Source organism: Gopherus flavomarginatus, chromosome 8, assembly GCF_025201925.1.
Source record: "Gopherus flavomarginatus isolate rGopFla2 chromosome 8, rGopFla2.mat.asm, whole genome shotgun sequence".
Classification (NCBI taxonomy): Eukaryota; Metazoa; Chordata; order Testudines; family Testudinidae; genus Gopherus; species Gopherus flavomarginatus.
In genome coordinates, this window is record NC_066624.1 from 59,108,133 (window position 1) to 59,131,719 (window position 23,587).

At 43.0% G+C, this 23,587-nt stretch overlaps 1 protein-coding gene across 1 annotated transcript; it reads right to left on the bottom strand.

Moving 5' to 3' along the window:
• Positions 1-1,001: 1,001 nt before the first annotated feature.
• RNF168 (ring finger protein 168) lies at positions 1,002-22,542 on the bottom strand. Its single transcript, XM_050965492.1, has 7 exons — positions 22,429-22,542; positions 16,050-16,393; positions 9,268-9,344; positions 7,294-7,470; positions 5,176-5,300; positions 3,894-3,981; positions 1,002-3,177 (listed from the first exon to the last, which is right to left on the bottom strand). Exons 2-7 carry the CDS (start codon positions 16,348-16,350, stop codon positions 2,092-2,094), a joined length of 1,854 nt encoding a protein of 617 aa, XP_050821449.1. The 5' UTR covers positions 16,351-16,393; positions 22,429-22,542; the 3' UTR covers positions 1,002-2,091.
• Positions 22,543-23,587: the final 1,045 nt, after the last annotated feature.

Below are 23,587 nucleotides of genomic sequence, written 5' to 3' on the forward strand. Positions count from 1 at the left end.
GAAAGAAGGTTGAGAACCCCTGGTTTACACCCAAAATTTAAACACAAGTATTTTTAGTCTTCTCTAGTAAAAAAATGGCCAAATAATTAATTCAAGTTACATAGTGATGAAAGCCATTTTAATTGATAGGGATAAATATTAGGGAGGGAGAGGAATTATTTAAGCTTAGTACCAATGTGGACACAAGAACAAAATGGATATAAACTGGACACTAGGAAGTTTAGACTTGAAATGTGATGAAGATTTCTAACCATTAGAGGAGTAAAATTCTGGAACAGCCTTCTAAGAGGAGTAGTGGAGGCAAAAGACATATCTGGCTTTAAGACTAAGCTTGATAAGTTTATGGAGGAGATGATATGATGGGATAACCTAATTTTGGCAATTAATTTGGCAACTGATCTTTGATTATCAGCAGGTAAGTATGCCCAGTGGTCTGTGATGGGATGTTAGATGGGGTGGGATCTGAGTTACTACAGAGAATTTTTTCCTGGGTACTGGCTGGTGAGTCTTGCCCACATGCTCAGGGTTTAACTGATTGCCATATTTGGGGTCAAAAAGGAATTTTCCTCCAGGGCAGATTGGCAGAAGTCCTGGAGGTTTTTCACCTTCCTCTGCAGCATGGGGTACGGGTCACTTGCTGAAGGATTCTCTGCAGCTGAGGTCTTCAAACCACAACTTGGGGACTTCAGTAACTCAGACATAGGTTAGGGATTTGTTACAGGAGTGGGTGGGTGAGATTCTGTGGCCTGCATTGTGCAGAAAGTCAGACTAGATGATCATAATGATCTCTTCTGACCTTAAAGTCTATGAGTCTATGAGAGAAAGTCAGAAGAAACAGCAGCTGTATTGTGGCTTGGGAACGTCTTGCACTTAAACCATGAAAAGTGCTTGACCTCAAAGACTAAACTCAGAGCCAAAAACACAGTTTTCAGTTTTTGTTTTGGAATTTTTCATTCCAAGTACACCCAAACTAACTGTTCAAACAAATGTACAGATCAAAATAGGATCCAAACATTTATTGTAATACTCATTCACTAAGAATGTGAATATACACAGAACAGCTTCATCAGTATTACTTTTACATTTAGGTTAACATTTGGCAAGTCCAAACGAAACAAAATTGCTGATTTTTGTTTCCTCACAATGCAAACAAATAGTAAACGGAGTTTCAGAGAAGTAACGAGGAGGCAGCAATGTGGACAAATGAGAACCCTTCATCTATCATTTGTAGCCTGCAATAACTTCTCCTCACAGGCCTGAGGTTTCTCGTATTCTAGACAAACAGCAATTCAGATTAATTATAAAGCTCTGATATCATTTGCTTATTTGAACAAAAATGTTAAACGTATTAAAAAAAGCAAAGCAGGAGGAAAATGGTTACTGACATAAAGGGATGATATCCTACAAAGATGACAAAAAGAAAAGGTAGTCTTATAACCAGACAAGTAAACTAACTCAGAACTGGGAATAAACCTAGTCCTTATTCACACCTGTTGATTCATGAATTATAATTTACTCCAAATTATAGTCTGTTTATCTTGACTTTTCCTCCCCCACCCCGCCCTTTCTGGCCTGGTGATTTTGTATATTATATACTTTTAATGAAATTCAACATGTAGCAAAAGAAGTAATGCTAATTTAGCCAATATTTTCTACAGGAATCTAATTACAGAACTGTGAGAGGAAAAAAGTACAACAGACATGGTTAACTGTCATATCTTCACCAGCTAACACAAATCAAACATGGTGAGGTTTGAGTCCAACCCTTCAACATAATGCACAGCAGCTGTGCTGATGGAAGCCTGTAGTGCTGTAGCCCTGCAGTGAGCAAATAATTAAAGATACAGATTCATTCTATATTTAGTTATGAAATTAACTAAAACTGATAAGGTCTGGGGGAAAGGAAGGCATTAGAGGCTCCTTGGCTCAACAGCACTGTATAATTTTGAGTGAATCTATGCTCTAAAATGATCCTCCCTTAATACAATCAACTTAAAACTAGCTGTTTACAAGAAGCTTTATCTGATACAGGGAAAGATACTGCTTTATTTCCCATCCACTCCACTGTGCCTTCATAGTTCTATTGATCTTTTACTTTGAAACAGACCTCTTAAACATCTGAAGGATTGTCTTTTGCGTATTCTTGGTCAACAGTGATTGGATATCCTTTGAGTCACAGCTGTTGACACAGTTCAACACTTTTCCTCCTCTGACACTGGGCGATTTCATCTGGAGCTTGCTGGGAGGCTGCCAGTTCTCATTGTGGGAGCTTCTTCGCGGTTTCCGATGACTCATTTCAGCGTGGCTCTTGGGAGATGTCAAGTCATTTGCCATCTTATTACTACCTCTCCCAGTTGGGGATTCCTCCAGACATGGAGATGCTTTAGGACGCAGAAGGTACTCATCTGGAGAGCCTTTCTTTCGGTTTAACGTCTTTTGTTCCCTGTTTATCTCTTTCTGAAGTTGCAGAGCCAGGAGCCTGTCTTGCTCCTCTTGCTTATGCCTCTCATAAAGCTGCTTCTCCAAATCTATATGCATTTGCACACTAAGATCATTTACCTTCTCCTCTTGGTCTTCATAAGTTTCTGGAAAAGTTTTCCTCCTTTTATCTATCAAGCATGAATCAACTGCTGATTCAGTTGGAGATTCCTGAGATTTTCTTTTTGGTGTCTCCTTACTGTTCTGTAAGGCATTTTGTTTCTTTCCTTCAACTGAGCAGTTTCCAGCCACTTCCATGAGATTATGGGATGCATCCCTGTTCTCTAATTTGCCAGACATCACAGAATCAACTGCTTCCTGAAGAGAAGAGCTAGTTTCTGCACATTTTTCAGAGTCCATGTTTTCTGTACATGTAGAGTTATCGTTTTCAAAGGCACTTCTGGCTACCTCTCCACTGGAAGAAGAAAGTCCAGTATCAGGCCTTTCCTGTTTTGTGACACTGCGAAGTGCATTTGTAATTTTATCTACCTGATAGTTTGCTCCTGACAAACCTTCCCACTCAAAGGGATGAGACCCCACTACAGGAGAGGTATTTAAATAAGTCAGACATGATTCTAAAAATGAATCCTTAACATTTCTGTCTTGAACAGTGGAGAGAGTTTGTGGAGACAGTGTTGGCATTTCCTCTCTATCCTTTTCTTGCCACATTAAGATGTCATCTTCAGTGCTATTATTTTCCTACAAAAAAGATAAGGCAACACTGAAAACAAACCGATCAAATACAGCTTGGTGAAAAGTTAATATTCCATAAACTTTTACTTCTGTTCAGAAATGTTTATTGTCCTCTGATAAGTTTTTATATAAATAGAAAATTTGATAAAATAAAAAGCAAGTTTCATTTCTGTTGGCTGCATTAGCTCTGAAAACTAGAGGGTATTAAGCTGGATTCTTTTCTGGCCTGTGCACCAACAGAACTATTAACCAAGTCACCACTGTATAATCCTTGTTGGGGATGATGCACAAGTCAAAAAGAATAGAAGCTTGCCTTCCAGATACCATGTTGAGTTTGCAGTTAGAATATTTTTTTTGGTCAGAAAAGTAAATGTCTCATACATAAGGAGAAATTACTCCTGCTTAGCAGACCTTAACAGTGAATCTTCTGGCTCCAATACTTGGTATCAGAGAATCAGAACACATATTCAGATCTTGCAATTTTTCACAGAGTAACAAAAATATATTTTGCCTAGTCAGTGATACAGATTGGATGAAATGCTTTCTAAGGCCATTTCTAAAATTCTATTTAAATACAACCTTTACCTTTTTAAGATGCCAGTGTGTTCATTTTTATGGTTATATATGTACTTCCAGTCTATATACCCTCAACAAAAAGAAAAGAACCTGCAGTTACTAATAAATAGTGCCATATATAACTTCAGTATGGAGACATGGATTACCATAGAAAATGAGTTATTCCTGCGTTTCTCTGCTTTTTTAGAGAGCGACATTGGTACTGAGGCACAAGACGGCTTTGGAGATAGATACCTTAAGGGGGGGAAAAAAGCACATATTAAGACAAAACTTTAAGCATCACATTGAAGTTTGAGAGTCCTCCACATTTCTCTGAACCTTCAGATCAGCGTAGGTGAGTGTCCCACTATTATCTTCCACATTATCCTGGGCTGAAATACTCTAACATTCAGTAGCTTTCAGTTACCATAGATTACTAAAAAGAAAAAAAAAATGGTATGCCAAAAAAGTAATGCAGTTCAACACTAGAATCTAAAGACTAAATGATAGCTTATTTTACAAATAAAAAATCATTTACCAATAGTCATTTTGAAGGTGATTTATTGCATCAACAAGAAACAAATGTTTGGCATTATACCTTCCAAGCCTCCTTGAAGCTATGAGAAATAGTTCATATTTACTTTAAAAGGCAACAGTGATTATGCAGTGTGGATACCAGCTACAGCTGGAGGACCATAAAGGGTCAAGTTCTCTGATCCTAACTGCAAGACTGGATGGCATACAAGTCTATAAGGACTGAATAACACTCCTCTGAAAAAGTGAACTTAAAGAAAAAACGTTAACAGAAACTGATCTGCCAGGAACAGAACTAAAGCTGAGTAACAAAAGGGGCCACAGTGATAAAATTTAAAGAATATATCAACATAGAATAAATTCAGGTTAAGTAGGCCAATGAGACTACAACAGGATATCGAGGCAGAGCACAGTGATCTTAAAGTGAGGTTACAGTCGAAAGAGTCAACTATGCAAAGGCAGCCCTTGTTATTCAATAGATCTACCTGAATGTGTCAGACCTGATCTGTTTACTGACATTTTCACTATTTGCATTGCAGCTACAGGAGAACAAGAATGATTCTATTCTTGGCCATACATCAACAGAATTACTAACTGAGCTCCAACTGCAGAATCTCTATTACTATGTCATCTCAGAGGAAAAACAGCTTGAGTTTCAGATTCAAGGTTGAATTTGCTCTCCTGACAATTACAAAATCCATCTTTTAATCTGTTACCTGAGCAAGTCTGATAAGGAAGTAGTTGAGAGAATCAACACAGAATGCCAGTGTGCTCTTTTACAGTGGTACTTTTCGAAGTTTAGAGTTTAGCCACCCTTACTTCTTTCCAAACTAAAAACCGTATTTCTCCTTTCACATGCTGTGTATTTTGTTGAAGTGTACCAGCAAATCTTGGACAGAAAGCTGGATTACTTACTTTTGGATGTCTCCAGAGTTGCTTGATTTGTTTTTTGTCTTGCATGAACTATTTGGAGATGGGCCAGATGTGTGACTGTTTGCAAGTAAAGGAGTGCTGAACATGTGTTCATTGGTAGACTTGTTCTTTAATGAGAGGAAACATACAGAAATTAGAAAAATTGAAAATAAGCATGCTTCTGTACACAGGATTAGTTATCTGCATGAATTTTTTGGAGCTAACAATAAGTATAGATAGGGAACTGCACTCAGCATGCATTAAATTTATCTGGAGGCAGTGGTATCAGGAAAAGAGTTTTTCATTAGTATTACCACAAAATGGCAGGTTATATCAAATACAACTGAGCTATATACATCCCACATCTATATATTTTTCAATGGTTAGGATTCTTCTAAGTTACTCTCTTTCAAACATTGCCACTGCATTTTCCACTCCTAAGCATAGGCTACAGACATTAACCTCCTCCAAAAAAGCATTTTTTAAATGATGAGAGAAGAAAGAAGCTCCTGGTATTCAAGAAGGTGGTTACTATGCAGGAGATTTTAAATCAACTACTGGTAAACACTCCAAGTGTATTTTAAAGGTGGACATTTTTATTCTCTCCTCTTTTTTGTTGGATTTTAAAACTTAATGCTCAATAAGTTATTTAAGCACTGAATATTTAATGTTGGGTTCCAATCTAAAATTTGAAGAATTTTTTTGAAATTCTTCATGTAACCCCCAAGGAGATTACATAGATTCCTGGAGCTCTGTCTGCTGGCCGCTCAGGGAGGAGCAGCCAGGGCAAACTCAGAGTCTGCCCAGGAACCAATAGAGAGTGAGATGCCCTCCCAGGGAGTTGAGGAGAGAGGAGAAGCCATTTTGAAGAGGCGGGAGCCAGTGAGGGCCAGGACAGGACAGGTTGTGTGGGGAGCTGGTGAGTCCCAGGCCTGCAAGCAGGGTTTCCCCTCCGAACTGGCCTCTAGGGAACCGACCGCAGATCCCTCAGCTCGGTTTTCCTTCCCCACTGGTGATTCCCAATTGGTAGCGTTTGCTGAGAAATTACCCCAGCCAGGCTGGGTTCACCTCCCGCTCCCCTGGTGAGACCAGTCACCACATGGTCAGCGCTGCTAGTCCAGGGAAGCTGCCTGCTGAGTGTGTGACTAGACGTTGGGCTAAGAGGCTACAGTTTGGATGTTAGGGTAGTTGTATAACCTACACCTTGAGCCCTGCGCCCCTTTGTGATGAGGGGAGATTCTGGTACCAACGCAGCCTGAAACCTGCCTGAGGAGGATCCCTGACAGCAGACAGCAGCCCCTCTGCAGAGGCTGAGTCATCCAGCATCGTCTTCAAACCTGAAGATCATTCATGGAGTTCGTGAGTGCACTGTCTTTAGTTAGTTAGTCAGGGAATTTGTTTTGGGGACCCCCTACTCCCTGAACTGTGTCCTCAAGCCAGGGAGTGAGGGTTTGAGGATTTTATAACCTACTGCTTATTACACCTGTGGAGGGATTCACCACCTCCTCCCACTTGTGGGTCCTTTAGGCTGTACTGAACCCAGTCAGCCACACTGCTAAACCACTGCAGAGAATTTTATAGGTCATCAAGGGCCCCAGCGAAGTACGTGTACCAACAGGACACTAATTTTACACTTGTTACATAAAGTCACGGGTATTTTACGTGTGGGCACTGGTGACCCTAAAAATAGTGTTTCACCCTGTTATGTTGTATTTGTTGCCTGTTTAATATAATTGTTGTGTTGAATATATTTTTATGTGTTGCGTTATTTCTTGGAAGTCTCCAACTATCTGGCAAGTAAGTGGGGATTCCTCTGTAGTTAGAATTTTCCGCCCAAGCTGCCCTGGTGACTCTGCCAGGAAGGAGCGAGGGGGGTGGAGGCACTGCCAAATAATTTCATAACAAAAGAAAAAAGAAAGATTCACCCTGCTGAGTGGATGGCGGGATCCAAAACAACCCAGACCTGTCCATCAGAACCTGTAAGCGGATTGCCATTAAAGGAGGTAATCAGGTGGAGAGGGGCGCTATATTCATAATGATTTTTGCATATGCTCTGGAATATATAAAGATCACTCACTTTGAGAAACACACTGCTCTAATGCCCTCTAGAGCCAAACTCACCAGATTGATACTGAGCTCCCATGCCAGCTCTTCATCTTGTTTAAGCTGTTCCTCCATCTCTTTTTGCCTTTCTTCTTCCAGCCTGTGCACTTCTTCTTCCTCTGCTAACAGCCTTTGAATGTACTCCTCACTTGCTTTGCTCTCCTCTTGTTCATGTGCCCACCTCTCTGCCTTCACCTATAAGAGAAGTTTTTAAAAGATCTCAAATTAAATTTCAAGTGAACCTGCAGACAACACACTATTACACTAGAACCTCTCTATCTTGCACTTCATTAATATGAACGTCCCATAATTCACAAAAAGGCATTCTTCATGTTTCTCAGCAAAAATTTAATAGAGTGCAGTGAAACTTCACTATTAAGACTTCACTAATTTTAGCATATATACAGGATGCAATCTAGGATACTATTAAGTATTAAAGCTTCAATAATCAAAAGAATCAAGTACACTAATGAGCTACCTTTTGGTTCTTACAAAACTGCATTTGCAAACTTGCTAATTTGCAAGATTCAGTGACTTGCAAAGGGTCTCTCAGTCAGTGTGAAAAGGTTACTTATCTGCAGCTAGAATTCTCCAACCACGTGTATCTACAGAAAACCTTGAGAAAAACATGTGTCCTTGATACAACAGACTGGAAACCATCCATATTGCAAGGACTGCTGAAGCTGTTCATTCTATCATACAGCTAATCATTTAATGCAGGGATATGGAAGACGGAATAGCCCTCATCTCTTTCAATTCCTTTCTAACCCTTTAGAGCACCAAAAAACTCTAACATAGTAGGGTGGGTGAGTATGGCTTTCTTGATGCAATATACTGAGAACTCCAGTTATGGGTTAAAATCTTTTCTTCCTTTAGGAATTACCTCTCCAGACTCTTTCTTGGGAGATCAGGCAGCAGAAACCACCGCAGTCAGACTAAAGGGACTGTGTGTGTTCTGCATTACCGTGACTACAGACTGGAAAAGCTTGAACTATAGAGTGGAGGTGTAGAAGTGGCCCAGGGAAGAATATTTTAAGGTGCTCTTGAGTGTCTGACCCTGGCAAACCCTCATAGGGCTCTGGGCCGAAGACCGGTGGAGTGGGAGGGCCCAGGCTCCCCTACCACCCTCTAACCACTAGGCAGCATCTCTTTCAAGTGCCAGCCATTACAATCCTCTTCCATTCTTCCATTAATGCCAGTCTTGACATCCCTATAATCTCCTTCCACACATGCTGTAAGAGGAAGGTTGCACATGATCACTGGGCTCGCTCAACTTCCTTGTTGCCGTAATGAAAAACAATGCAGCCATCAGGAAAAGGTGCTACAAGAGCACTCAGACATTGGTCCAAATTGAAAAATCTATAAGCATTATTAGTACCATGTTTAATTCCATTTAGAAGGGTCCTAAAGTTGAGAGTAAAAAAGAAGCAAGTGATCAAATAATTCCTGCACTGAGCCCAACAATTTGTGGTTGAACACGAATATATCTTTAGAGAAACATCCAATCTTTATTGAAAGATAAAGATTGAGAATTAGTCACATTCTTTGGTAAACTATTCCAATGGTCACCTACACTAACTTAAAATTGTACACCTTATTTCTTGTTTGAATTTGTAAAGTTTTGACTTCCAGATATTTGATATTGTTATGCCCTTGTGTGCTAGATTAAAGAGCCCAGTAGTATCAAATGTCCTCTCCCTGGGTAGCTTCTTGTACATCATGATCAAGTCACCTCCTAACCTTCTCTTTCATAAGAAAAACTGAACTCAAGTATCTCACTGCAAGGTGTGTTACCAAACCTCAATCCATTCTTGTAGCTCTTTCCTCCTCAATTTTCCATTACAGCACTAAATCTACTTTCTATTTTAAAAGAAAGAGGAAAAAGTGATTCTAATTAAATAGTCAAATACTGGAGTCATTCTATACATACAAGATTCAAATAAATCCATACTCAAGGCAGTTACTACTTTAAACAGGATTTTCTAGACTTACCTTGCTAATCTCTGCCTCATATTCCTGTCTCAGTTCCCCAGGCTTGCTTAGCTGATGCAGTGGTTGGGATATACAAACTAATCCACAGAAAAAAAGGTGAGTGTGGGGAAAACAAAAATGATCACTTTAAATAGCTCAGATTTTTATAGATTCTTTTCATACCACAGCCCATTACAATTTCATATTATCCTAGTTTAACTTAAACCTAAAACATGCAGAACACAACCATATCCAATACTGCACCTTAGCTCAATTGTGTCCACCTAGTGGGAACATACAGAATGTTCCAATTCATTGAGAAAGCAAATACATCTCTCAATCACTTCCAGCTTCCCTCACCCTCCATGAGGAAAATGACCAGGCTTCCTTATACTGTAGGATAGTGCCGCAAGAAATGTAAAGATCTTAAAAGCTGACCTTCAAAGGAAAAAAAAAAAAGAAAGAGTCTGTGCTCTCTTTTGTTCTTTATAGTACACCTCTACCTCGATATAACACGATTTCAGATATAACACGGTAAAGCAGTGCTCTGGGGGGTGGGGCTGCGCACTCCAGTGGATCAAAGCAAGTTTGATATAATGTGGTTTCACTTATAACGTGGTAAGATTTTTTGGCTCCCGAGGACAGTGTTATAGCGAGGTAGAGGTGTATACAAAGACAGCCTGAAATGTGTGTTGCTCTGTTGCTTTGAAGCTATTTCACAGGATTCTCACTCTTGGGTGTAAAAATTTTTGACAGGATAGAACTCTCAAAGCTAATGTGTTGCAGGGCTTCACCCTCACATATCAGAGGGAACATTCCCATCCTGGACTGGCAGTGATACAGTTCACTGGTGTCCTCAAATGTCAGTTTCTTTTTCAAACAAATGGAAGAAATGTATCAGTTCACAGCTGTACAAATAAAGCCACTCAAACTCTGATGGCAGTGAATGGACAAGCGCGATTCCTGTAAGAATAATATTTTCAAAAAAGCAAAATTAAGCATATCTCCCTCCTTCTTGATGAAGGATATGATGCCCTGATTACTTGTTTGAAACTTTTGGGATATCAGGATCTGATGGTTCTCAGAGCACTCAGAACTGTCCTTATTTTGCAAACAATAATGTGCAGGTTTTATCAGTGGAGCAAGTTTATAGCATGTGCCTATAATTTTATTACTGCTTGATCTAGTGTGTATTGTTACTTTTTTTTAATTAAATGGGACATTTCTTGAGCTACTTACTATCCAAAAGTAAGAGTCCTGTAATTTCCTTGTTTAAAGATACCATTATTATTATTATTTAAAGCTACCACTCTTGATTAAGTAACTTAAGAGATGTTCCATTTAATAAAACATTCTCACTAGATCAAACAGTGATAACATTATAGGCTCCTGCTCAAACAAACCAATTTGATCATTTTAAATAAAGAAAGAGAAACCAGGCCCTTTCAACCGTGTAAGGTAAATACAAATGTTTCAAGGATACTCTACCACAGGGGTAGGCAACCTATGGCATGCGTGCCGAAGGCGGCACACGAGCTGATTTTCAGTGGCACTCACATTGCCTGGGTCCTGGCTGCCGGTTCTGGGGGCTCTGCATTTTAATTTAAATTTTAAATGAAGCTTCTTAAACATTTTAAAAACCTTATTTACTTTACATACAACAGTTTAGTTATATATTATAGACTTATAGAAAGAGACCTTCTAAAAACATTAATATATTACTGGCATGCAAAACCTTAAATTAGAGTGAATAAATGAAGACTCGGCACACTGCTTCTGAAAGGTTGCCGACCCCTGCTCTACCATCACAATATATTTTCAAAGTTGTCTCTCTCTACACTAATACTTTTATTCGCAAAACTTTTGTCAGGCAAGGGTGTGAAAAAAAGAAAAAAAAACACACACACAACACTCCTGACCAACCTAAGTTCAGTGTGAACAGAGCTATGTCAGTGAGAGAGCATCTCCTGCTGACATCTACCGCCGCTTGTTTGGGGTGGTTTAATTATGCCGGCATACAGCAGCTACACAGGAGACCTTACTACTGTGTTGCTATAAGATCTATAGTGTAGATACGGCCTTTGGCTCAGCTACAGAAAAGAGACAGAGACAGAGAGGGATATGACAATATCAAAATTACAAACTATATGTTGTAATAGAATCCTGCTGTACTGCATTCCAGACAGCTGCCCTAATTTGGGAAAGGTGTATAATATCTTGTTGAAAGACCACCAGTAAGAGCAATCTGGGGCCACTGACTCAGAATAAACACTATGGAACAATGGTCTCTACACAAAGGGAGGGGCCCAAACATGAGAGTCGGATTTGGAGTTTCTGAATTTGAGCACATGGCACAGAGACAGAGGCCTTATTGAAGAGCTGGGTTCTGCTCCGTGCAAGGGGCTGACAACACATATGGAGAACTTACAGGAGAGGTGGCAGGAGCGACTCTGCCCAGCCTGAAATGCTGATGAACCATGGACTCACAAGAAGGAGTAAACTCAGACTAGGGGCAAGTGCATCTCATTACTTTTGTTATTTTCAAAGATATGTAATGCTCAAGTGTTTTAAGACTAAAAGTTACTGTGGCTAAGAAATTCCTTTGCTAAGCTTGTTTCCTGTCATGTTGTCTTTGAAGGAGTTAAACAGAAAGCTCAGAATACCCACAGTCACGGACTGTGTGTAAGCAACTGCGGGCACAAGCAGTGCTTGATTACAGGAGGGCTTCCGGGAGGGCAGTCCCCCTTACTACCTTTTGAGGCTATCCCACTTCTGATTTATTCAAAGGCAGCAGGGAAGCTGTGTTTTGTCTCCTGACTTCTCCCTGAGTGGCCTGTAGCAGGGCTAGGAATGGCAGGGAGAGCAACAGCAGCAGGTGCTGCTACCTATGGCAGGAGGAGGGCATTGCAAGGAGAGGAGACAGTCTGCAGAGAGAATGCTGCTGGGCAAATGGACCCCAGCAGTGGCACTTCATGGGGACACCGTGAATGTCCCCCGACTGCAGCTGGTCCCACTTGCCCAGGCTCAGCGCTTCACTGGCAGATCCCAGGCTCTGATGCCCTGCTCTGCAGAAGCCCTTTCACCCTGCCAGGAAGCACAAGGCACTGCCCAGTGTCCTGGCCAGCTACTTAGAAGAGATTGGCTCAAGCCTGCTGGATCTTGTCTTGACCACTCTTCCTCTGGCAACAGGCTGGGGGAGAAAGATGGGAAAGAGTTGGGGGACGGGGTGAGCCCAGGGGGAGAGGGGACCATCCCCTTCTAGGAGCTCTAAATTCGGGAGAGGGCCCGTGGGATGGGAGGGGAGTCAGAGTGGAAGGAGGGACAGAGATGGGAGACAGGGGGAGCCAAGAGTGGAATAAGGAAGCTAGGGGGTATTGGCTGGGATGATTTAGTTGGTGGTGGTCCTACTTTGAGCAGGGGTTTGGACTAGATGACCTCCTGAGGTCTCTTCCAACCCTGATATTCTATGATTCTATGAAAAAGGTGGGAGGATGCAGGTTAAAGGCAGGGGCAAAAGGCAGATGGGGGTATAATGGTCAGTGGCAGGTAGAAGAGATGCTGTGATGGGTGCAGAAGGGAGAGTTATTAGTGGGGGTGGGGGCAGAGGCAAGTGGGTAACAGATAGAGGAGATGGGAAGTTAGGGGTAGGGCAGGAGGGGGAATTAGGAGTAGGGGAGGCAGGTGCAAAAGTTAGGGGGCAGTTAGGGGTAGGGAAGAGGTAGTTAGGAAGGGGAAGAGGCAGGACAGAAGGCGGGGGCTAAAGGCAGAGGGGAGAAGATACCTAAACTACTGCTGCAGCAGAACTAAGACAATATGCCTATAGGTCTTTTCTTATTTTAACATTTTCACTCTGTTTACTTTGTTCCTTTGGATAAAGGCTCTGTTTTGAAGAAGCTGATTTGAATCGCTCCATTTACCTATTTGTCACGAGTCTTGAAGAGAAGTCTTTAGCAGCAGTGAAAACCTAGATGACCCTGCTAGAGCAGCATAGTTCGTAAACAGGGATGCTCTGACCTGGAGACCTGGTTTAACAATGGAATGACTTGTATGCAGGATTCCAGCCTAAGAGCAAGCCTCTCACTTGGAAGGGTTGCCCATGGAAACTCAGTGAGGGGGGCCAAAGGTACAGTTCACGCTGAACCATGACAAGTATCCCATACCCTAAGCTGAAACAAATTTGTTTCATATATCTCTGATTCAGAGATCACCCACATAAGGCTACCCAGGTTAGGATATATATCTGCAGATCCTCTTGTGGCAAAAAACACTTTGATATCAGAGTATGACAACCAGAAAATTCCACAGGGTTCTCTGCAGAGTTGTGATAGTCATGATGTTTTCACATGAATAAAAAAATCTGTATAAGACTGTCACACATAGCCAGGAAATCCAATATAATACCAAGAGACAATTGGTGTTCCTGTTGCAGGCTTTACTTGGGGCCAGCAGGCCTAGTGGGCAGGCTGCAGTTCAACAGTTTTGGGATTCCCTTGTCAGGCAGTCTGAGGGCCGGGTTGTCAAGTTACAGTCCATCATCCCCCTGTGCTTCCTGGGTTCTCTCAGTCAGCCAGTAGCAGAGGGAAGGGGTACCAAGGCCCTCCCTTTCCAATGGGAAAGTGGTGAGAAGGGAGTCTCAGACCCTCTTAGCTAATACACTAGACCAGCCTCCACTGGGCCACTTCCTACATCTCCTGTTCTCTCTTTGGCACGGGTACAATCACCACATACTGCTTCTCTCTCAAAGGGTTGCTCTCACAGTCTCAACAATTCAGATAATCTCCTACTTTGAGCAGGGGATTGGACTAGATGACCTCCTGAGGTCTCTTCCAACCCTAATCTTCTGGGGCTTCCCAGTTCACTGTCAGTGTCCAGTTGTTTCCTCTTCTTGGAGTGAGAGAGAAGGGAGTGAGGCCCCTGCCCTCTTGGTCAGCTCTTACTTCAGTCCAGACCTTTCCCCTGTAGATCGCTTTGTGTCAGAAGCTACAGGACCTTACCCCTGGGGGAATTCTGCGTCACTGCGCAATGCAGAGTTTTGCAGAAATTAATGTTGTGTGTCCGGAATTTCCTTTCACCCACAAAAATGGTCTGCAGTGCAGCTGGCTGCCACTGGGGTCCACTGGACCTGGCAGAGCCCAGCTTGCACATAGAAGATACTGCCCATCACAATCTCCTGAGCAATAAGTCGGTCTGCTGATATTTAAATACAGAAGAGCAAAGATACTGAAATAATTCATTGAAAATCCCGAGGAAACCTCAGGAGTAAATAAAATCAACTGATGTCACTGAAAGCGTGCAGCCCTCCAAAACTATTTGGTTGGAACTTCTAAAGTGAGTATGAAGTTGGAGGGTTAAGATCCAAGGCTGAGAATCCTGATGATGGTGTCTAAAGAATTTTTTTCACCTTATTTTACCTTAGAAATATCAGGAATGTCAAGTTTGGTCTTCCCTGGTTTGACTAAAGAATTCATCATGGTTCTCCAACACATATTGATTATAATAGAAAGGATTGGTGTGGACGGAGGAGAGTTAAATCATTGATATTAACCTTTTCTCCTAAATATTTTACTTAATTAGGTGTCAAAACAACTAAGTTTTAAACAGTCTAAGGGCAAGTCTACACTTAAAATGCTGCATCAGTGCAGCTGTGCTGCTGTAGTGCTAAAGTGAAGATGCTCCTACACTGACAAGAGAGCTCCCCAAGGGCAGGTAGCTATGTTGACTGGAGAAGTTCTCATCTACATGGGGGTTGAGGTCGATATATCTAAGTTGCTCAAGGGCATGGATTTTTCACGCCCCTGAGCAACCTAGTTATTTCACTATAGGTCTGTAGTGTAGACCTGGCCTAAATAAAAATCACTAACTCTCAGTTAACCATTTTTCACTTCCTTGTGATTGTGAGGTCAATCCTAGTAGTTGTCAGAACCTTGGGCTCGAACTGATACCCACTGTTTTTGGGAAGCGGCCTAGGCCATCATGCTACACTGACACATTAGATTAAATGGGAATTCACAGACTTGGTGGGCCAGCTTCCAGGGTTCCAAGACCTGCTTCCTGACTGGCCACAGGATCTTGACCCTGATTGGTTGGTGACTATATAGAAACTTACTGCCTCCCTTTTGGCCTTGTCTGAGCAAGAAGCCATTGCCTGCTAGTTGCTACTCAGACCCCCCTGATCTTGCCTTGCCCCACCTGACCTCATCTGGCTGCCTCGCCCTGACCCCAACACCCTCCTCACTGTACCTTCCCGTTGGATTAGATCTTCCAGTAATCCCTTGTGTTAACTCTGACCACCACTTGGGTCAGCCCATTGACCTGCCCAACTCCCCGCCATGACAGTAGTCTATCCAGCAGTCTCCCAGGCTGTGCCTACTCTAAGAAAACTGGAACCTGGGGTCAGTAAAATGTAGACAGGGCTTGCGTATTTTTAACTATGTCATTCACAATACACTGGGGATCAAATAAAAAGACCGAACCACCATTTACAGTCTCCTCTATTACCATTACCGGTAATTTTCCTTGCATAGACAAGAGGCCCATTTTTTGTGTAAAACACAGAACAGAAAAACAAATGTGCACTTTTGAAAAAAACATACATACATGTAGCTTGCCTTCTTTATATTACATAAAAAAGGGCACAAGCACATTTATTTCCTTTGCAAGTTACCTTTAATTTCCCAGATGATTCAATAATTTAGCTGCGCCAGCAATTACTTTATGATCTCACTTCATGACATCCAAGCTCACTAATACCAATTACTTTCCTACGGCACAAACAGATACAAGACAAATGACTTTTTACTTACTGTCCTCTTCCAGATCCTGTCCATTAACTCTGCGCTGGCATTCTTCTGGGTAATTCTTTTGAATCCTTTCCCACAGTTCCCAATTGATAAGAGTATTTTTGCGGGCATTATATCGTGCCCAAGAAGAGACCCACCGGCGGCAAAAAGGACAGTACAGACTTGCCTTCTCTACTGTCAACTGGAAACAAGAGTTACAGAGTGTGTGGTTGCATGGCAGGGTCACTGGCTCCACAAAAATGTCCATGCAGATTTGGCAAAGACAGTCAGTCAAGGAAAGAGGAGCCTCAGATTTCTTTGACATTTTGATTCCAAGCAAAAGAAGGAGGTTAATGCAACATCAGTACCTGCAGTCAAAACAAACGCCACATTTCTTACTTGGTACTAACAAGAATACAATTTAAAACGGAGTTTAAAATGTTTGCTGAATAATGTAGAAGAAGGCTTGAGCTATCAAAATGTGTGCTTAATCAGCTATTTCTGTTTATCATCGCCAAGATTCCAGGTTTGCAGAGTAAACTAGAAATCCTTCTCAATGGCATTTACCATCCTGAAATGACTAAGACTACATCAGCAATCTGTTTCCAAGCATTTTGTGTAACATGAACTGCAAAGTTTTGAACAAATCCTGAATGCTCTATTATAAAATTCCAAAATAGTGGGGGAAAAAATGTATGCAGGGCTTGAAATTTTACACGCAACCACTAGCTGGGGTGAAAAATACCTTTCCCAACACACCCCTTTTCCCCTACAAGGATATGCCCCTTGCAACACCACTTGTGGGATAGGGAGTATGCTTAACACGCAGGCGAGAAGCCAAGCCCATTGGCCCTATTTTCCCAGCAGTCAGTTCAAGGACAGGGAAGGTATTGGGATTTCTACCAGAGTGATTCCTTTAATTAAATGGCAGATGAAATTCAATGTTGATAAATGCAAAAGTAATGCATAGTGGAAAACAATCTCAACTACACATAGGAAATGATGGGATCTAAATTAGGTATTACTAGGGCCCAACCAAATTTATAGCTGAAAAAAATGATTAACGGACTGTGAAATACAATCTACCCTGTGAAATATGGACCCTAGCCAGCAGCTCCTATCCTGCGCAGGGCTTCAGATGCTAGTCCCCCAAGAACTGCTTCCCCTGCAGGGCCGCTCCCAAGGAAGGTCAGATGCACCTCTGGGATTCTCCCCAGCTGCAGGAAGCTCCACAGCTCCAGCTGTTACACCCTCCTCCCTGCCCCAGAGGCTGCAGCTCTAGCTGTCACACACACACACACACCACCCAGGGAGGCTGCAGCTCCAGCTGTCACCCCCTGTGTGGAGAAGCTGCAGCTCCAGCTGTCAGCCCACCATGGGGGAGGGAAACTGCCGGAACCAGATCTATGGTAACTCATCCCCCAATACCCTGCAACCTTCACTTCTTTGCTGCTGCTGCTGGCGGCTTTAGAGATGGGTGCCCAGGCAACAGCCTTCCTCTTTGGCTGCCCAGCTCTGAAGGCAGCGCTCCTGCCAGCAGCACAGCAGAAGTAAGGGTGGCAATCCCATGATCCCCCTACAAAGCCCTTGTGACACCTACTCCCTCCCCTCAATGGCCTTTTGGTTTTGGGACCATTATGATTACAACACTGTGAAATTTTAAATACAGTAACTCTTTGCTTAATGTTGTAGTTATGTTCCTGAAAAACGCTATTTTAAGCAAAATGATGTTAAGCGAATCCAGTTTCTCCATAAGAATTGATGTAAACGGGGGATTAGGTTCCAGGAAAAATATTTTCACCAGACAAAAAGATTTTTTTTTAAATATATATTATATATACACACACATATGCTCCAAAATGTCTGTTTAGTCTATAAGGTGCCACAGGACTCTTTGCTGGTTTTACATATACACAGTATAACTTTTAAACAATGTAATACTGTACACAGCAATGATGATTGTGAAGCTTGGTTGAGGTGATCAAGTCAGAGGGTGGAAGAGGGTGGGATATTTCCCAGGGAATATCTTACTGGTAAATGATGAACTAGCACGTGGCTGAGCCTTCAAGGGTTAACACACTGTTGTTAATGTAGCCTCACACTCTACAAGGCAGCACGAATGGAGGGAGAGGAGACAGCACGGCAGAGAGAGACAGACACACACAGACCTTGTGTGAGAGAGAAATATGCATTGCCCCTTTAAGTATGCTGACCCCCACTGTAAGTACACTACCTTTTAAAATAGATAAGCAAGTTGAGACAGCAGCTGCAGCCAGCAAGCTCCCTGGTCCTGAGCCCGGTCATGTCCCTCCCCTGTTCTGTGAAGATGGGGTAAAGGAGTAGGGGGCAGGAGACTGATGGGGGGGGACACCCTGATATTAGCACCCCTCTTCCCCCTCTCCGCTCCCTCCCCCGCACAGCAAGCAGGAAGCTCTTGGGAGCAGCGGGCAGGCAGGAGCAGCACACAGCAGTGGGGGGAGGGACAGCTGAACTGCCCGGCAATTGACAGCCTGCTGGGTGGCTGCTGTACAGGGAACTAAGGGGAGTGGGGCTGCCAGTCCACCCTGGTTCCAAGCCCCCAGCAGCTAGTTGCAAGGGGCTGCTCTTCTTGCAAGCAGTGGACAAAGCTGGTAGCTGCCAAACAATGTTCTAAGGGACAAAGAGTCCTGTGGCACCTTATAGACTAACAGAAGTATTGCAGCATAAGCTTTTGTGGGTGAATATCCACGTCATCGAAGTGGGTATTCACCCACGAAAGCTTATGCTCCAATACTTCTGTTAATCTATAAGGTGCCACAGGACTCTGTAGCTTTTTACAAATCCAGACTAACATGGCTACCCCTCTGATACTTTACGTTAAGTAAAGCCTTTCCGGTTTACCTGAAACACATTTTTCAAAGAAATCACAAGTACATAATCAAAATTAAGCTAATATTGCTCATGGCACCTTCAATATTTGAGTATTTGCTAATAGATTTTTTTTTTAATCTGTATCCTCACATTATAATTGCGTACACAGTTGGCAAAAGTATCACAAACTGTTCACAAACTTGCGTCTTCCGTTAGTCAAGGTTTCAAAGCATTGCATCCACATGTCCTTTAAAAGTTGCTACTAGTACAGTAACTCCTCACTTAATGTTGTAGTTATGTTCCTGAAAAATGTGACTTTAAACAAAACGATGTTAAGTGAATCCAAATTCCCCATAAGAATTAATGTAAATGGGGGGGTTAGGTTCCAAGGAAATTTTCTTCACCAGACAAAAGACTACATATATATATACATAGATATTGTGACAAAGTTCCTCTACCTTGGTGGGTCCTGTGCTTATTAGTGGGTTTGCTCGCCTCAGAGATTCACCATGTGGGTCAGGAAACAGCCCAGAGACCTTCCTCTCTGGTAGAAGTCACAGTCCAGGTTAATTCCTCCTGTGTCTGATCAGAAGTTGGGAGGTTTGTGGGGAACTCGGGCCCGCCCTCTACTCCAGGTTCCAGCCCAGAGCCCTGTGGACTGCAGCTGTCTAGAGTGCCTCCTGGTACAGCTACAACTCCCTGGGCTACTTCCCCATGGCCTCCTCCCAACACCTTCTTGATCCTGACCACAGGACCTTTCTCCTGGTGTCTGATAATGCTTATATTGCTGGAAGACTGAGGAGTACGTCTTCTCACTCTCAGCTCCCACTGCCTCTTGCTCTCAGCTCCTCGCATGCACACTATAAACTGAGGTGATGTCCTTTTTAACTCAGGTGCCCTGATTAGCCAGCCTGTCCTAACTGATTCTAACAGTTTCTTCTTAATTGGCTCCAGGTGTCCTAATTAGCCTGCCTGCCTTAGTTGGTTCCAGCAAGTTCCTGCTTGTTCTGGAACTGCCCGTTATCTTACCCAGGAAAAAGGGATCTACTTAATCTGGGACTAATATATCTGCCTGCTAACACTCTCCTGTAGTCATGCTCCACACTCTTCACTACTTCACCCTCGTGTCCCGCCCCGATACAAAGCGGAGGGACCTCCTGCCACCTCTCGAGGGCGAGAGGCCCCAGAGGGCCAGCTTATACTCTGCCCTGGTCCCGAGGCCTGCCGGGGATGTCACTTGGCAGCTCCTTCACGGGGCTGTGAGCACAGGCGTGTACTTGGCGCAGTTTGCCCATCCCCAACACCTGCCCCTTTTGCGGCATGACAGAAACCCTGGTGCACGTTTATTTAGAGTGTGCCAGGTTGCAGCCCCTGTTCCGGCTCCTCTCAGATCTCTTATTGCGTTTTTGGTTGCACTTTTCCCCTCACCTGTTTATCTATGCACTCCCCATCCGTGGCCCCACAAAGTCGCGGGATCTCCTTATCAACCTCATCTTGGCCCTGGCCAAACTAGCCATCTACAAAACCAGGGAGAGGAGGTTGGCCGACGGGATTTCCTGCGACTGTGGGGCCTATTTCCGCTCCTCTGTCCATTCACGCATCCGGGCAGACACCTTCGAGGAGCAGTGGGCGTTGTCTGGGGTTCTCTGCTCGGTGTCCCCATCAGGTTCCCTTCGTTTAGCCCTATGACCTCACTCCCGATCCTGTTTTTTTCATTGGTTGTTCCTCATAATTAGTTGGTACCACAGACCTGTGGATCCTCCCCTTAGACTGGGGGGAGGTCCTTTAGCAGTGGGCGTCTTCCTGGATGCCAATAGGAACACTCTCCTGTAGCCATCTGGCCTGACCCTGTCACTCACTCACCACTCTCTATCCACACGCGCGCGCACACACACACACACACACACACACACAAAGTTTTAAACAAACAATTTAATACTATACTCAGCAATGATGATTGTGAAGCTTGGTTGAGATGGAGGAGTCAGAGGGTGGAATATTTCCCAGGGAATGCCTTTGTGCTGAATGATGAACTAGCACTCAGCTGAGCCCTCAAAGGTTAACACATTGTTGTTAATGTAGCCTCACACTCTATAAGGCAGCACAAATGGTGGAAGGGGAGACAGCATGGCAGACACAGACAGATAGACACACCTTGTGTATGTGAGAGAGATGTGCATTGCCCCTTTAAGTATACTGACCTCACTCTAAGTACATTGCCTTTTTAAGTAGATCATAGAATCATAGACTTTAAGGTCAGAAGGGACCATTATGATCATTTAGTCCGACCTCCTGCACAATGCAGGCCACAGAATCTCACCCACTCACTCCCATATCAAACCTGTGTCTGAGCCACTGAAGTACTCAAATCATGGTTTAAAGACTTCAAGGTACAGAGAACCTTCCAGGAAGTGACCCATGCCCTGCGCTGCAGAGGAAGGCAAACAAACACAGGCCTTCTGCCAATCTGCCCTGGAGGAAAATTCCTTCCCGACCCCAGATATGGCGATCAGCTAAACCCTGAGCATGTGGGCAAGACTCACCAGTCAGACACCCAGGAAAGAATTCTCTAGTAACTCAGATCTCACCCCATCTAACATCCCATCACAAGCCATTGGGCATATTTACCGCTAGTAGTCAAAGACAAATTAATTGCCAAAATTAGGCTATCCATTAAACCATCCCTTCCATAAACTTTTCAAGCTTAGTCTTGAAGCCAGATATGTCTTCTGCCGTCACTACTCCCCTTGGAAGGCTGTTCCAGTACTTCACTCCTCTGACGGTTAGAAAACTTCATCTAATTTCTAGTCTAAACTTCCTGATGGCCAGTTTCTATCTATCTATTTGTTCTTCTGTCCACATTGGTACTGAGCTTAGCAAATTGAGACAGCAGCTGCTGCTAGCAAGCTCCCTCTGTCTTGAGCCCTGTCATTCCCTCCCACCCCCGCTCTATGGAGATGGGGTAAGTGGAGGGTAGGAGCAGGGGGGCACAGACATTAGCACTCTTCTTCCCCCTCCCCTGCACAGGAAGCAGGAGGCTCCCTGGAGCAGCTCCAAGGCAGGGGGCAGGAGCAGCACATGGCAGTGGGGGGAGGAACAGCTGAATTGGCAACAATTGATAGCCTGCTGGGTGACTACTGCACAGAGAACTTAGGGGAGTGGAGAGCCGATGTCCACATTGTTCCAAGCCCCCACCAGCCAGCTGTGACAGGCTGCTCTTTCTGCAAGCGGTGGACAAAGCAGGCGGCTGCCAAACAATGTTATAAGGGAGCACTGCACAACTTTAAACAAGCATGTTCTCTAATTGATCAGCAATGTAACAACAAAACAATGTTAGCCTGGACGACTTTAAGTGAGGAGTCACTGTACAGGACCTCACTTTTATTATCACCTAAAGTTAACCTTCAGTATTGTTCTGTGGATCAACAATGGTTCTTGCTCAAAAGGATAGTTTACTTTCATTCATCTGGTTGACTACCTAGGGCTAAAAAGCTGAAATGAAGTAATCAAAACTGAAAAGCCTGAAAAAAAAGTGAAATGATATGCTGCATACCTTTTGTTGTCCAATATGATTTGTGATACTTTTATGGACCATCCCATACCTTCCTCACCGCATTTTCTGTTTGCTCTAGTAGTACCGTGGAACACAAAACACATTTCACAGGCCCTGATTTAAAAAACCAAAAAAACATATAGATCACTGATACTCAGACTAAGGCTCAGAAGCACAAACAGCTCTCCTTCCCCTCTTTGCAGCACATGATATCAAAGCACCATGTGATTTAATTATTAACCAATCAGGATGCACTTTTACTACATTATTAACCAACTGCAGTTGATGAAATACTTAGTCATTTAGTTGTGAGCAAATATATCTATATATTAAAAATAGTAAATGAAACAATGAATTCACACTATGGTGGCTCTTTTGGGTAATGCTGATTGCTAATTTGGCTCCTGAACCATGGAGGTCAGAGTATCACTGATTCAGATCAGAGCAGAACAAGTGACAATATGTAATAATGAATAAGTGTTTTGTAAATGCTCCAAGTTACAAAAGCTTAAGTTTAAGAAACCTCTCCCAATGATCTCCTCAGAACTACAGGGAACATTTATATAGGTAATAGTTAATCCATTCATCTTGGATCCAGGACACTCTGGCAACTAAAGAGGAGCACATAGAGACTGTTGGAATATCCAGTCCAATAACCAAGCTTTGGACATTCTAGGATGCATGCTATGAAATGCAGCACTTACTTTCAGAAAACATTATTTCAAAGACATGGAATGGACAATGATGGAAGAGACTACCAAGCACCTGACCAGGATGGTGATAGTGACTGCAAAATGCTCAGGGAGATTAGAGAGGCTATAAAAATAAAAAACAACAACAACAACAGGGGATTTTAACTGTCCCCATATTGACATGTCACCTCAGGAGGGGATGCAGAGATAAAGTTTCTTGACACCTAAAAAGACACCTTTCTTGGAGCAGTCCTGGAACCCACAAGATGAGAGGCAATTCTTGATTTAGTCCAAAGGGGAGCACAGGATCTGAACCACTTAGCTAAAAATGCCACCAGGGGTATTCAAAACAAAATAAAACAAAACAAAACCAGTGAGAGGCAAAAAGGCATCCTTTAAAAAGTGGAAGTTAAATCCTATTGAGGAAAATAGAAAGGAGCATAAACTGTGGCAAGTGAAGTGTAAAA

What these genes read in the sequence shown, in the direction of transcription:
- RNF168 (XM_050965492.1), bottom strand. Translation starts at nt 16,350, where the DNA reads ATGTCAAAGAAATCTGAGGCTCCTCTTTCCTTGACTGACTGTCTTTGC. An exon ending in ACAGGATCTGGAAGAGGACA is followed by an intron (nt 9,345 to 16,049) that starts GTAAGTAAAAAG and finishes TCTGTGGATTAG; the next exon opens with TTTGTATATCCCAACCACTG. An exon ending in GGAATAACTCATTTTCTATG is followed by an intron (nt 3,178 to 3,893) that starts GTAATCCATGTC and finishes TCTTTTTTGTAG; the next exon opens with GAAAATAATAGCACTGAAGA.